The sequence below is a fragment of the Bombina bombina genome, chromosome 6 (assembly GCF_027579735.1).
Source record: "Bombina bombina isolate aBomBom1 chromosome 6, aBomBom1.pri, whole genome shotgun sequence".
NCBI classification, from domain to species: domain Eukaryota; kingdom Metazoa; phylum Chordata; class Amphibia; order Anura; family Bombinatoridae; genus Bombina; species Bombina bombina.
Genome location: NC_069504.1, coordinates 728407756 through 728423534, shown reverse-complemented (window position 1 = coordinate 728423534; position 15779 = coordinate 728407756). Strand labels below are relative to the sequence as shown.

The following is a 15779-nucleotide window of genomic DNA, read 5'->3' as shown; positions in this document are numbered from 1 at the left end:
GATTCGTAAATTCGGATCGAACATAATCTCCGAATTAAAATAGTGCCGAATCTACAGAATAAATCCGAATTACTTCGGATTTATTTGGTAGATTCGGATGGCCATGGATTACACTAGTATTGTACAGTATATTAGGTTATATCACTCTGCTATGGGTTACACCTAATGTACCGTACATAATACTAGTCTAATCCCTCCTAACACTTACAGAAATTCCGAATTTCCGAACCGAATCCAACCGAATTTATTCGAATCTGAATGAATCCCAAACAAATACGAACCGAATTTATTCGAATCCAAATGAATCCGAAACAAATCCGAACCAAATTGATTCAAATTTTTCCGAATTCGAATCGCTCCGAACCGAAATTCGAAAAAATCCGAACCGAATTTTTTCGCCATGCACATGTCTAAAAATTATTTAAAATCGCATGATCTATCTGAATCATGAAAGAAAAATGTTGGGTTTCATATCCCTTTAATTTTGAACATTTCGGGTCTTTCCAGTTCTTGTTAAAAGTGCAGATTCTGGGCTAATTTTATATTCCACAATCATCAGTTGAACACTCTAGCTGTTACTAAATGGCCTTGGCAGAGATGGATGCCTACGTTAGAACATGGGTTATTAAACCCCTTTTCTTCTTAGACCATGGCAGCCCCCTTTGTTTTATGGAAACTAAAACTTTACACTTATTTTTTTCAATATTTAAACTAATATAACTTTAAAAAAGCATCTGCAAATCATCCTCAGGCTAATCTTTGCTTTGAACACACAATTCTATCTAGCATTTATTTAATGTCATAACCCTTTAAGTGTTGGGGAAAAAAAAGTACATTTGCCTTTCACTTAACAATTAAAAAATAATGAGATTAGCCTACAGCCAATGTTCCCTGTAACGTGCATGGCCGCGCAGATGCGCAGTGATCTGTGTAGGCCTATGAACAGGTAAAGACAGGCCGTGCGTGATAGGCGTCAGTGAGGGAGTCGGAGCACAAAGCACGGTAAGTTTTGGAAGCGGCAGCAAACAGGCGTTTCAAATAAGCGGTGCCAACAATGAAGTAATTACTTAACTATAGGTGAAAAATGCTAATAAGAGTCTGTCTGATAACTGTGCATACAATATGATCTTGGTATGAGTAACATTGATAAAGTGCTGGCACTTTTAAGAGCAGTGTCTTCTAGTCATATCCAATCTTTCAGCATAATTACACAGTATCCGTAATTTGACTTTCAATGTATGTAATAATATGCAGTGTTTATATTTGGCTCTTAAAGGGACAGTATACACCAATTTTCGTATAACTGCGTGTAATAGACACTACTATAAAGAATAATATGCATAGATACTGATATAAAAATCAAGTATAAAACTGTTTGAAATAGTACTTAGAAGCTTCCAGTGTAGCTCTGTTTAAAAAGTTACTAGAACACCCACTGCAAGTAAGAAATAGCAGATCCTCCCCCTTCTTTTGCATATGAAAAGACCCTTTACACAAACAGAAGCAAGCTGGAGTAGGTATACGTCGGTATTCTCCTAAAACTTTGGGGCTTGGTTAGGAGTCTGAAAATTAGAGCAATGTTATTTAAAAATAAGCAAAACTATTTATTAACCCCCCCCCCCCCAAAAAAAAACAAAAAACTGTATGGGCTATATAAATGGATCATCTATAAAACATTTAAGCAACGAAAAATCTAGTGTATAATGTCCCTTTAAGGGACTTTTAGTGTTTGTTTTAGTTCTTTTAGTGGAGCCATGTAATATTATGTGATATATATATATATATATATATATATATATATATATATATATTTATATTTATAAACAATATTCTATATACAATTTATATAAAAGTTCTGCCCATTCACCAGGTTGTGTAAAAAATTTACAGCTGTAAAAAAAGGAAAAAATTAGAGGGAACATTGCCTGCAGCTAAAATTGCTGCACCAATCTTTATTAAATTTGACATGCAGAAAGACTTTATTGACTAGTAAATTATTTTTTATTTTTAACAAAAAAACAAGTAGTGGTTGCTGAAATACTAAGGTTTATACTGCCTTATTTTCAGAGAGAGAGGTAGGAAAGTAGGAAAGAAGAAGATAAAGAGGAGTAAAAAAGATGATAGAGAAAAAGCTGAAAAATAGAGATTTTGACAGCACATAACCAGAAATCGCATCAAATCTACCCATATTTCAATATAACATATTAAAGGGACACTAAACCCAACATTTTTTCTTTCAGGATTCAGATGCACATGCATTTTAAGCGACTTTCTAATTTACTCCTATTATCAACTTTTCTTCGTTCTCTTGCTATCTTTATTTAAAAAGCAGAAATGCGATGCATAGGAGCCGGACCATTTTTGGTTGAGAACCTGGTTGTGCTTGCTTATTGGTGGGTAAATGTAAGCAAGCGCTATCCATGGTGCTGAACCTAAAATGGGCTGGCTGCTAAGATTTACATTCCTGCTTTTAAAATAAAGATAGCAAGAGAACGAAGAAAATGATAATAGGAGTAAATTAGGTAGTTGCTTAAAATTTTATGCTTTCTGAATCATGAAATAAAAAATTTGGGTTCAGTGTCCCTTTAAGTATAAACACATACTTTGTTTATTACTTTGTTTACTGTGGCTATTATGTTTTAGAGTATATGATACAGGCGAATGACAATGTTTACTTTAAACCAATCAGAATTTATTGTGTGTGCAGTCACAATACGGTTGGAATGTGCAAATTATCTGGAAGCAAATGACTTTAGCGGTGCCTCTTACACCTAGGGGCAGATCCTAGAGGGGAGGCAGATGTGAGGGGGAGGCAGAAGTTTGACGGGACAGCGGGCAGATCCAAGAAAAGTAAGGATGTGGAAAACAGGGCAAATCTGCAAGCTTCTTGTATTGTGGGTCTGCCCATGGATTAATCAGTATTTTTGCCTGTAGCTTGGCCTGAGTTTCCAGTTATGGTTTCAGTGGTGTGTGCAGCTTTGGTTTTGGTTACAGATAGTTATCCATCCATGGTGCTGTCCATTTAGCATAGATACAGATTCAAGTCCCATATGTTAGCATGTGATTGTGTGTCGTAGCTTTCACTGTGTTTCCGTTTGTGACTCTGGATCTTGACCTGTCACTTAGCTTTCATTCCCTACATCATTTATTCCTTGGCTTACTGCTTGTAGCTTTTGTTTTGTATATTGCTGGTTCTGCCCCTGGCTGTTCTTCACGTAAATGATGCCAGTGGCCTGGGTTTGACCTATAACTCTTGTTCTGTCTGGCTCTTTGGTTCTGCCCGTGACCCTGGTACCACCAGGAGAGGGTGGGGGAAGCTCCGGCCTCTGGTTCTGTACCCACTCAGGCATTATAAAACAGAGTGCTTTTCCACTGGACATGTTAATTCACGAGCCGCAAATTCGTCAAGAAACCAAAGCAGCTTGCCACGAACTGGCGAGACTCGGGCAGATGGCAAAGGATCAGACTCTTCTTCTTGCAGTATACGCTAGGAGTAAAAGAAACAATTTAGTAACAGTAGATAGCAGTGATTTACAACAGTGGCAAGCCAGTTAATTAAAGGGACAATAAACCCTAAAAAAAGCTAGACATAATAATGTATTCAAACAAAAATTAGCCTAAGCATAATATGCAGATGTGGTTTTGAAATTCTTATTGAGAAATAAGTGCATTTCACTTTCACTTTAGTGTTGTAACAAAGTTATTAAAGGTTAAAAACAAAATTTATGCTAACCTGATAAATTATTTTCTTTCTAGGTAGTGAGAGTCCACAGAATCCATTCTGACATATGGGAATACATCACCTGGCCACCAGGAGGAGGCAAAGACACCCCAACCAGAGTACTTAACTATCCCTCCTTCTTCCCCTTCCCTCACAGTAGCTCATATCCGAGGATACAAAAAGCAAGTCAGTTAACAGGGGAGAAGAGGTGCAACTAGGACTACTGCCACAGTAAAAAGGGTGCAGGTTTGTGGACTCTCACTACCCGGAAAAAAAAAAGAATTTATCATGTAAGCATAAATTTTGTTTTCTTTCTAATGGTAGTTACAGTCCACAAAATGCATTCTGACATATGGGAATCAATACCCAAGCTGTGGAGTCCACAAATGAGAAGGGCGGGATGAACAAGCAAGGCAGTTACCTAGTTGTTAGTCACCCACCAAAAGAGGACTCCACAGAGATAAAAACATTGAACTTACAGAATCTTGTGAGCGAATGAAGTAAAGACCATGTAGCTGCTTTGCAGATCTGTTCTACCAAAGCCTTATTCTTGAAGGCCCAGGACGTGGATATTGAATGCTTGGGATGAGCAGTAATACGTGCCGGAGGGTGATGAGCTGCCTCCAAATAAGCAATACAGATGATATTTTTCAACAAAGAGGATAATAAAACAGCAGTAGCCTTCTAGCCCTTGCGCTTGCCAGAGAACAGAACAAACTTGATGATTGGCAAAAATCCTTAGTAGCATGGAGGTAAAACTTTAAAGCCCTAACCACATCCAAATTGTGCAACAATCTTTCCTTAGAGGATTTAGGATTAGGACACAAGGATGGTTCTATAATCTTCTGATTTATATTGTCCATTGACACAACCTTAGGAAGGAAGACTCCTTTTCCACCAGTGACGATAGAAATAATGGAATCCAATCCTGGACCAAACAAGGTCTTGCCCTTAAAGGATAATGACAGGAATCTAGATTTCAAAACCATGTCTACAGACCAAGATTTCAGCCAGAGGGCCCTACTGACTAATACAGAGAGGCTAGTATTCTTGACATTGTTACGTACAATTGCATCACAAATTAATGAGTTAGCCGTCTTGAGAGCCTGGATACTGTCCTGAATCCCCTCCAAGGAAGATTCAACTGTAATCAATTCCGATGAGGAGTCACACTAAAAGGCAGCAGCTCCTGCCACATTAGTAATGCTCACCACCGGTTGGAAAAGAAGGCCTCCTTGTAAAATGGCCCTCCTTACATATCCTTTTAGTTTCCTGTCCATTGGATACTTGAAAGAAGTGCTGTCTTCCAGCAGAATGGTGGTTATCTTAGCTATGGTTGAGATAGCTCCACCTACCTTTGGAACAGTATCCCACAACTCCAATTATCGGGAACAGGGAAGGATTTCTTAAAAGGAGGAGATGGAGAGAAGGGAACCCCAGGCTTCTCCTACTCTTTGGAAATTATATCAGCTAACAAGGAAAAGACTAGAAAAACATCAGGAGTCCTGGCCTTGGGTTTAAAAATAATGTCTATTTTCTGTACCGGCTTACCCTACCAAAGTCCTGAGTACCTCCTCCATCTTAAATCTGAAGGCAATATCTTCATCATCCTTGTCTGACTCTCTATGAGAATCAGAGGATGAAAGTATGCCCTCCATAACAGACAAGGATTCGTCATATTCAGAAGGTTGCAATGGTTTGACAGAAAACCCACCAGCGAAATAACTGGCTTTAGATTCAGAGGAACAATGTTTACCTTCCTCTTGCACTTACCTGCCGGTGGCAAAGCTCCCAAAGCTGCCAATTTTGCAGATTGCAGCTGAGAAGCGAAATCTGGAGGCAATTAGGTCATGCCACCTGAGGCATAGAGGCAGGCGTTCACAAAACACAGTTTTGCGAAATAAGGATTTACTACTTGAAAAAGTGGGAGAGAATAAGATGGGCATACTGTAGTATCCATATTACTAGGGCCTGCCACCTGAGGCAGAGGAATTAGGCAGGGAGGCTACAGTATCTTGAGTGTTAGAAGCCGCAGAGTGAGACTGTAGAACAGACATTAAACAGAGACTGCAGAGCTGAGCCGGTGGACACACCATGTTCACTTTGCACAACAAACATTTATTTGTATCAATAATTATCTCAGATGCCTCTCCTTCAGAATGCTCACCAGTTGCCTGTTGATATAAATCCCCCCAGTTATGTCCACTACCATAATTGTTTTTCTAGTCGCTTTTAAAAACCCTCTAGGGACAATAATTTATGACACCCCTCTGAGTAAATGGTCACCACTGGGCCAAGTACGTTGCCGGGGACAAACTGAATTCCTGTCTGCACAGCCTCTAATGCTCCGGTTAGCAAGTCTTACCCTCTCCTGCCACTGACCATGTTGTTGAGGCACTTGTTTTCTGGTTGTCAGAAGCACTGACAAGGCTGTAGCAGGGCGCAGGAGGAAGAAGGCGGAATGCGCACCAAAAGTGTCTCAAGGTGGAAAAAGGAATAAACTCCTCCCCGCTGTGAGACAGTCACATAATGGCGCCTATACTCCTAGTGACACCGACAGTAAGAGCCCCAGTGTCATCACAAGATCGGTAACAAGTCCCATGCTAAAAAGGCCTGAGCATAGCCCGTAAGACAGCATACACTGCCTGTAGACACTTGACCCCCTTCGCTATGTAAGCACTAGCCAACTATGACAGGAGGAAAGCGCACGTATAATAAAAAAAACATAATTTATGCTTACCTGATAAATTTATTTCTCTTGTAGTGTATCCAGTCCACGGATCATCCATTACTTGTGGGATATTCTCCTTCCCAACAGGAAGTTGCAAGAGGATCACCCACAGCAGAGCTGCTATATAGCTCCTCCCCTCACTGCCATATCCAGTCATTCGACCGAAACAAGCCGAGAAAGGAGAAACCATGGGGTGCAGTGGTGACTGAAGTTTAATTAAATTTAGACCTGCCTTAAAAGGACAGGGCGGGCCGTGGACTGGATACACTACAAGAGAAATAAATTTATCAGGTAAGCATAAATGATGTTTTCTCTTGTTAAGTGTATCCAGTCCACGGATCATCCATTACTTGTGGGATACCAATACCAAAGCTAAAGTACACGGATGATGGGAGGGACAAGGCAGGAACTTAAACGTAAGGAACCACTGCCTGTAGAAACTTTCTCCCAAAAACAGCCTCCAAAGAAGCAAATGGATGATTAACCCCTTAATACCAAAAACGGAATAATAAATGACAAAAACGTTTTTAAACACAGTCACAACAACTGACAGAGGTCTACTGTGGTTGTTACCCTCCTTAAACACGACTTTTGAAGCCTTTTGAGCCCTTCAGAGATGTCCTGTATCATGCAGAAGGAAGCTGAATGTCTCTGTCTGTAATTTTAGCTGTGGTAGACCCCTCCCACTCATATTACAACAGTGGAAAGCCTCAGGAAACTGTTTCTAGGCAAAAAATCAAGCCAGCCATGTGGAAAAAAACTAGGCCCCAATAAGTTTTGTCACCAAACATATATAAACGATTTTATAAGAGTATGTATCTCTGTTAATAAGCCTGATACCAGTCGCTATTAAATCACTGCATTTAGGCTTAACTTACATTAATCCAGTATCAGCAACATTTTTCTAGCAAATTCCATCCCTAGAAATATGTTAACTGCACATACCTTATTGCAGGAAAACCTGCACGCCATTCCCCCTCTGAAGTTACCTCACTCAGAATATGTGAGAACGGCAGTGGATCTTAGTTACTTCTGCTAAGATCATAGAAATCACAGGCAGATTCTTCTTCTAATGCTGTCTGTGATAAAACAGTACACTCCGGTACCATTTAAAAATAACAAACTTTTGATTGAAGTTAAAAAAACTAACTATAATACACCACTCTCCTCTTACTACCTCCGTCTTTGTTGAGAGTTGCAAGAGAATGACTGGATATGGCAGTGAGGGGAGGAGCTATATAGCAGCTCTGCTGTGGGTGATCCTCTTGCAACTTCCTGTTGGGAAGGAGAATATCCCACAAGTAATGGATGATCCGTGGACTGGATACACTTAACAAGAGAAATAGGGATTCCCATCTAACATACTGAAGGCAACTAGCCTATATGGAGGGACAAAGGAAGGAAGTACTTACCCTCTGTGCTGCAGATCCGATGATCACAACACTCAGGTCCTCTCACACTGTGACTGACAGTCATGATGTACTCATATGAGTGCTATTCCTAACAGGAGGAGGCAAGGGAACTTTCCTGCGACCCCAGGTCTGCTTAGTCCTGCCCTCAAACTATGAGAAAAAATGACTGCAATGACTCTTCTACTCTCTCTTCTAGGAACTATCTTATGAGAGTTTGCTTCTAAGAATCTTTTGCAGAGCACCTCTATTTCTGCCTACCTCCTAGCCGAGGCAAAGAACTAATGGGAGAGAAGGGGAAGTAGGAGGGATAGTTGAGTGCTCTGGTTGGGGTGTCTTTGCCTCCTCCTGGTAGCCAGATGATGTATTCCCATATGTCAGAATGGATTTCAGGACCCTCACTACCATTAGAAAGAAAAAGCCTATTCTCCTTAGCTGATATCTTTGGTTGAGGTCAATTAGGGACGGTTGTAAATGAGTTGAATATCAATATCAGAGGTTTTAGTGTACCTTTAAATGTCTTGTACTTCACTGAATAAAAACAAAATTTATGCTTACCTGATAAATTTCTTTCTTTTGCGATGTACCGAGTCCACGGTTTCATCCTTACTTGTGGGATATTATCCTTCCTAACAGGAAGTGGCAAAGAGAGCACCCACAGCAGAGCTGTCTATATAGCTCCCCCCTTAACTCCACCCCCCCAGTCATTGGACCGAAGGCCAAGGAAGAAAAAGGAGAAACTATAAGGTGCAGAGGTGACTGAAGTTTTCAATAAAAAATACTATCTGTCTTGAATAGACAGGGCGGGCCGTAGACTCGGTACATCGCAAAAGAAAGAAATTTATCAGGTAAGCATAAATTTTGTTTTCTTTTGCAAGCTGTACCGAGTCCACGGTTTCATCCTTACTTGTGGGATACCAATACCAAAGCTTTAGGACACGGATGAAGGGAGGGACAAGACAGGAACCTAAACGGAAGGCACCACTGCTTGCAAAACCTTTCTCCAAAAAATAGCCTCCGAAGAAGCAAAAGTATCAAATTTGGAAAAGGTATGAAGTGAAGACCAAGTCGCAGCCTTACAAATTTGTTCAACAGAAGCATCATTTTTAAAAGCCCATGTGGAAGCCACCGCTCTAGTAGAGTGAGCAGTAATTCTTTCAGGAGGCTGCTGTCCAGCAGTCTCATAAGCTAAACGGATGATGCTTTTCAGCCAAAAGGAAAGAGAGGTAGCCGTAGCCTTTTGACCCCTACACTTTCCAGAATAGACAACAAACAAAGATGATGTTTGACGAAAATCTTTGGTTGCCTGCAAATAAAACTTCAAAGCACGAACCACATCCAAGTTGTGCAATAAACGTTCCTTCTTAGAAGAAGGCTTAGGACACAGAGAAGAAACAACAATCTCCTGATTGATATTCCTGTTAGTAACAACCTTAGGGAGGAACCCAGGTTTGGTACGCAAAACCACCTTATCAGCATGGAAAACAAGATAAGGCGAGTCACATTGTAATGCAGATAGTTCAGAAACTCTTCGAGCTGAAGAGATAGCAACTAGAAACAGAACTTTCCAAGATAGAAGCTTAATATCTATGGAATGCATGGGTTCAAACGGAACCCCCTGAAGAACTTTAAGAACTAAATTTAGACTCCATGGCGGAGCAACAGGTTTAAACACAGGCTAGATTCTAACTAAAGCCTGACAAAAAGCCAGAACGTCTGGGACATCTGCCAGACGCTTGTGCAATAGAATAGACAAAGCAGATATCTGTCCTTTTAAGGAACTAGCTGACAATCCTTTCTCCAATCCCTCTTGAAGAAAGGACAAAATCCTAGGAATCCTGATCTTACTCTTACTCTTACTGAGTAGCCTTTGGATTTGCACCAAAAAAGATATTTACGCCATATCTTATGATAGATTTTCCTGGTGACAGGCTTTCGAGCCTGAATCAAGGTATCTATGACCGACTCAGAGAAACCCCGCTTTGATAAAATCAAGCGTTCAGTCTCCAAGCAGTCAGCTGCAGAGAAATTAGATTTGGATGCTTGAACTGACCTTGAATCAGAAGGTCCTGTCTCAATGGCAGAGTCCATGGTGGCAGAGATTACATGTCCACCAGGTCTGCATACCAAGTCCTGCGTGGCCACGCAGGTGCTATCAAAATCACTGAAGCTCTCTCATGTTTGATTCTGGCAATCAGACGCGGAAGGAGAGGGAAAGGCGGAAACACATAAGCCAGGTTGAACGACCAGGGTACTGCTAGAGCATCTATCAGTACTGCCTGAGGATCCCTTGACCTGGATCCGTAACGAGGAAGTTTGGCGTTCTGACGAGACGCCATCAGATCCAATTCTGGTGTGCCCCATAGCTGAACCAGTTGAGCAAACACCTCCGGATGGAGCTCCCACTCCCCCGGATGAAAAGTCTGACGCCCAGTTCTCTACCCCTGGGATATAGATCGCTGATAGATGGCAAGAGTGAGTCTCTGCCCATCGGATTATTCTGGAAACTTCTATCATCGCTAAGGAACTCCTTGTTCCCCCCTGATGATTGATATAAGCCACAGTCGTGATGTTGTCCGACTGAAATCTGATGAATCCGTCCGAAACCAGCTGAGGCCACGCCTGAAGAGCATTGAATATCGCTCTTAATTCCAAAATATTTATCGGTAGGAGGGCCTCCTCCTGAGTCCACAAACCCTGAGCTTTCAGGGAATTCCAGACAGCACCCCAGCCCAGTATGCTGGCGTCCGTCGTCACTATAACCCACGCTGGCCTGCGGAAACACATTCCCCGGGACAGGTGATCCTGTGACAACCACCAAAGAAGAGAGTCTCTGGTCTCTAGATCCAGATTTATCTGAGGAGATAAATCTGCATAATCCCCATTCCACTGTCTGAGCATGCATAGTTGCAGTGGTCTGAGATGTAAGCGAGCATATGGAACTACGTCCATCGCCGCTACCATTAATCCGATTACCTCCATACACTGAGCCACTGACGGCCGAGGAATGGAATGAAGAACTCGGCAGGTGGTCAAAATCTTTGATTTCCTGAGCTCCGTCAGAAATATTTTCATGTCCACCGAGTCTATCAGAGTCCCTAGAAATGAAACTCTTGTGAGAGGGGAAAGAACTCTTTTTTACGTTCACCTTCCACCCATGAGATCTTAGAAAGGCCAACACTAAGTCCGTGTGAGACTTGGCTAGTTGGAAAGTCGACACTTGAATTAGTATGTTGTTTAGATAAGGCGCGACTGCTATGCCCCGCGGCTTTAGGACCGCCAGAAAGGACCCTAGCACCTTTGTGAAGATTCTTGGCGCCGTGGCCAACCCGAAGGGAAGAGCCACAAACTGGTAATGCTTGTCCAGAAAGGCAAACCTGAGGAACTGGTGATGATCTTTGTGGATAGGAATGTGTAGATACGCATCCTTTAAGTCCACGGTGGTCATATATTGACCCTCCTGGATCATTGATAAAATAGTCCGAATGGTCTCCATCTTGAAGGATGGAACTTTTAGGAATTGGTTTAGGATCTTGAGATCTAAAATTGGTCTGAAGGTTCCCTCTTTTTAGGGAACCACAAACAGATTGGAGTAGAACCCCTGCCCCTGTTCTGTTTTTGGAATCGGGCAGATTACTCCCATGGTAAATAGATCTTCTACACAGCGTAAGAACGCCTCTCTTTTTTTCTGGTTTACAGACAATTGAGAAAGATGGAATCTCCCTCTTGGAGGAGAATCTTTGAAATCTAGAAGATACCCCTGGGTTACGATTTCTACAGCCCAGGAGTCCTGAACATCTTTTGCCCAAGCCTGAGCAAAGAGAGAGAGTCTGCCCCCTACTAGATCCGGTCCCGGATCGGGGGCTACCCCTTCATGCTGTCTTGGTGGCAGCAGCAGGCTTCTTGGCCTGTTTACCCTTGTTCCAAGCCTGGTTAAGTCTCCAGACTGGCCTGGATTGGGCAAAGTTCCCCTCTTGCTTTGCAGCAGGGGAAGAGGAAGCGGGACCACCCTTGAAGTTTCGAAAGGAACAAAAATTATTTTGTTTGGTCCTCATCTTATTTGACTTATCCTGAGGGAGGGCATGACCCTTCCCTCCAGTGATATCTGAAATGATCTCTTTCAGTTCAGGCCCGAATAGGGTCTTACCCTTGAAAGGGATGGTCAAAAGCTTAGATTTTGATGACACATCAGCCGACCAGGACTTAAGCTATAACGCTCTAAAATGGCAAAACCTGAATTCTTTGCCGCTAATTTAGCCAGATGAAAAGCGGCGTCTGTAATGAAAGAATTAGCTATCTTAAGAGCCCTAATTCTATCCAGGATATCATCTAATGGGGTCTCTACCTGAAGAGCCTCTTCCAGAGCCTCAAACCAAAAGGCAGCTGCAGTGGTTACAGGAACAATGCACGCTATAGGCTGGAGAAGAAAACCCTGATGAACAAAAATTTTCTTTAGGAGACCCTCTAATTTTTTATCCATAGGATCTTTAAAAGCACAACTGTCCTCAATAGGTATTGTTGTACGCTTAGCCAGAGTAGAAATAGCTCCCTCCACCTTAGGGACCATCTGCCAGGAGTCCCGCATGGTGGCAGATATGGGAAACATCTTCTTAAAAACAGGAGGAGGAGCGAACGGAATACCTGGTCTATCTCACTCCTTAGTAACAATGTCCGAAATCCTCTTAGGGACCGGAAAAACATCAGTGTAAACAGGAACCTCTAAATATTTGTCCATTTTACACAATTTCTCTGGAACTACAATAGGGTCACAATCATCCAGAGTCGCTAAAACCTCCCTGAGCAGTAATCGGAGGTGTTCTAGCTTAAATTTAAATGCCGTCATATCTGAATCTGTCTGAGGGAACATCTTTCCTGAATCAGAAATCTCTCCCTCAGAGAGCAAATCTCTAGAGGTACTTGGCGTCACTTGTGCGGGCGTTACAGGTTGTGACACTTGGGGAGAACTAGATGGCAAAACCTGATTTCCTTTTGTCTGAGAATCATCCAGTGCCAAACTCTTATAAGTCAAAATATGCTGTTTGCAATTTATAGACATATCAGTACAAGTGGGACACATTCTAAGAGGGGGTTCCACAATGGCTTCTAAACAAATTGAGCAATGAGTTTCCTCAGTGTCAGACATGTTGAACAGGCTAGTAATGAGACAAGCAAGCTTGGAAAACACCTTATTTAATGAAAAAACAACAATTTTCAAAAACGGTACTGTGCCTTTAAGAGAAAAAAAGGCATACACAAACTGCAAAACTGCTTAAAATTACTTCAAATTTTCCGAAATTTTTGTAGTAGACACACTAAGCAATAGTAAGATTGCACCATAAGCAATTTATCATTTAACCCCCAAATAAGAAAACCGGATTGACAAAGTGCCAAAAACCGGTAAAACCCCTGTCAGCACCTTGCCACAGCTCTGCTGTGGCGCCTTCCTGCCCTTAGGGATTGATAATGTGGGGATAAAGCTTCAATTAGGCCCAAGAAGTTCCCCAGGCCCCTCCAGTGTTGTAGCTTGCTGCTTGTCTATTGAAAACAACTGCACAACTGAGGCGCAAAATTAGGCCCCGCCCACCGCACTCGATGTTACTAAGACCTTGGAAAAATCTACCAAGCGTTTTTTTCAGCCATGTGGGTTATCAAAACCCCAAAAAAAGCCAAGTGTACCCTCAATACAGTTGTCCCTTCAAATAATAAAAACGTTACTCCCAGAACACACAAACGTTTGGTTATATATCATTCAAACTGAGTGCTCATAAGTTAAGACCTTTATGCAAGCTAGTAAAGCTCCTTCTAAGACTAGGATTACTGTATACCCTTCCCCTTATGGGGATACTGTCAGCCTTTCTGAGTTATCACAGTCTCTACAGAAAAAATGACTGAACATACCTCATTGCTGTATAGCAAGAAACCGTTCCTCAAACTGAAGTTTTCCAGTACTCCTCAGCTTCTGTGGGAACAGCAGTGGACCTTAGTTACAAATGCTAAGATCATCATCCTCCAGGCAGCAGTCTTCATCCATCTGCTGCCTGAGATGGATGAAGTGGTGGGGTGAGTTACTCCCAGAACACACAAACGTTTGGTTATATATCATTCAAACTGAGTGCTCATAAGTTAAGACCTTTATGCAAGCTAGTAAAGCTCCTTCTAAGACTAGGATTACTGTATACCCTTCCCCTTATGGGGATACTGTCAGCCTTTCTGAGTTATCACAGTCTCTACAGAAAAAATGACTGAACATACCTCATTGCTGTATAGCAAGAAACCGTTCCTCAAACTGAAGTTTTCCAGTACTCCTCAGCTTCTGTGGGAACAGCAGTGGACCTTAGTTACAAATGCTAAGATCATCATCCTCCAGGCAGCAGTCTTCATCCATCTGCTGCCTGAGAGTAAATAGTACACACCGGTACCATTTAAAAATAACAAACCCTTGCTTGAAGATAAAATAAAAACTAACAGTTTATCACCTCTTTCACTTTACCCTTCCTGCTTAGAGCCGGCAAAGAGAATGACTGGGGGGTGGAGTTAAGGGGGGAGCTATATAGACAGCTCTGCTGTGGATGCTCTCTTTGCCACTTCCTGTTAGGAAGGATAATATCCCACAAGTAAGGATGAAACCGTGGACTTGGTACATCTTGCAAAAGAAATAGAAAATAGTCTCAGTCCTTACAAGCAACACACCACAAGGTTTGTGCACTGAATAGTTAATGCTAGAAATACAACATTAAGTGGTGGGGTGAGTTATAAGCTAGTGTTAAATAGAACATTAATGTATATACTTTTTATTTGCTGCATCTAGAGAGAGGTGCTTTTACAATTAATAAAAAAAATTAGATAGATCGCCCTATAAATCTATCTGCTTGTGAGGTGTGTCACTGTCTACTCTGTGAGATGGCCACTAGGGACAAGTTGTACACAAACATGTATTTCCAGTTTCAATAACAGTTAAAAAATATTTTTTACGATTTTTAACATGTTTAAATAGTGTTTAACCCCTTTGCTATGAGGAATTTCAGAGAAAAACTTGCCCAAAAGTACCAGAGAATTTTTAAATATTTTTACTATCACTCAGTTTAAATAGAAATCAAGACTTTCTATCTTGTTTTTTTGGAGTTACCTATGAAAACTATACATAGTAAAATACAAGCTTTTAAGATTCCTCTCTTCCTCAGGTCTGAAGCCTTTTATTTATTTATTTATTATAATACAATAGCACTTTTTTCTTCTGAGACATTTCAAAATGTACTTCAATTTTCCAACCCCCCTTATCATGTGATAATCATCAGCCAATCACAGACACTACACTGTGAACGTTTGCACATGCTACGTAGTAGTTGGTGCCTCAAAGTGAGCATATAAAAAGATTGTGCACAATTTCAGAATGGAAGTAAATCGGAAAGTTTCTTAAAACTGAATAATTGGAGAGTCTTTTTTGCAATATTACATACAATTAAATTGTGAGACTACCTAATATCTAGATTTCCTCAGCACGGCAAGAGTTTACTAGCCACCCCCTTAGTTACTCTCTCTAACCAGATTGGTAAAAATGTTTCACTCCAATATCTGGCTAATAAGGGTTTTTTTGCAGATGTGCATAAAGTGTACACTCAATAGCACTCATACCTTGTATAAGATAGATTATATATGTTGTTGTGGTTTATTTGTACGCAAGAAAAAACACATTAAAACATAAACTTTAATAAGATTATTAAAAATTGGGCTCACTTAAAAACCCTAGAAGGCTAGTAGTTAGTATATATAATTACGTCTGGATAATACCAGACACTGATTGGAAGATACAAACCACATCTAATTGTGTTTGCTATAGCTAACTTATTACATCGATATACCAAACAAGTGCTATACTATAGAGCCTTAATGCTAATGATTTACACGATCTCGCTAAGAT

The 15779-nt window shown here is 41.1% G+C and overlaps 1 protein-coding gene across 1 annotated transcript in view; it reads right to left on the bottom strand.

Annotated features, from left to right (window-relative positions):
• Positions 1–2670: 2670 nt before the first annotated feature.
• Positions 2671–15779, bottom strand: part of PGLS (6-phosphogluconolactonase) — an 89818-nt gene continuing 76709 nt past the window's right edge. Inside the window, exon 6 of the mRNA XM_053717933.1 lies at positions 2671–3487. Coding sequence (XP_053573908.1) covers positions 3350–3487 — 138 coding nt within the window. The 3' untranslated portion in view covers positions 2671–3349. The remainder of the gene's footprint in view (positions 3488–15779) is intronic.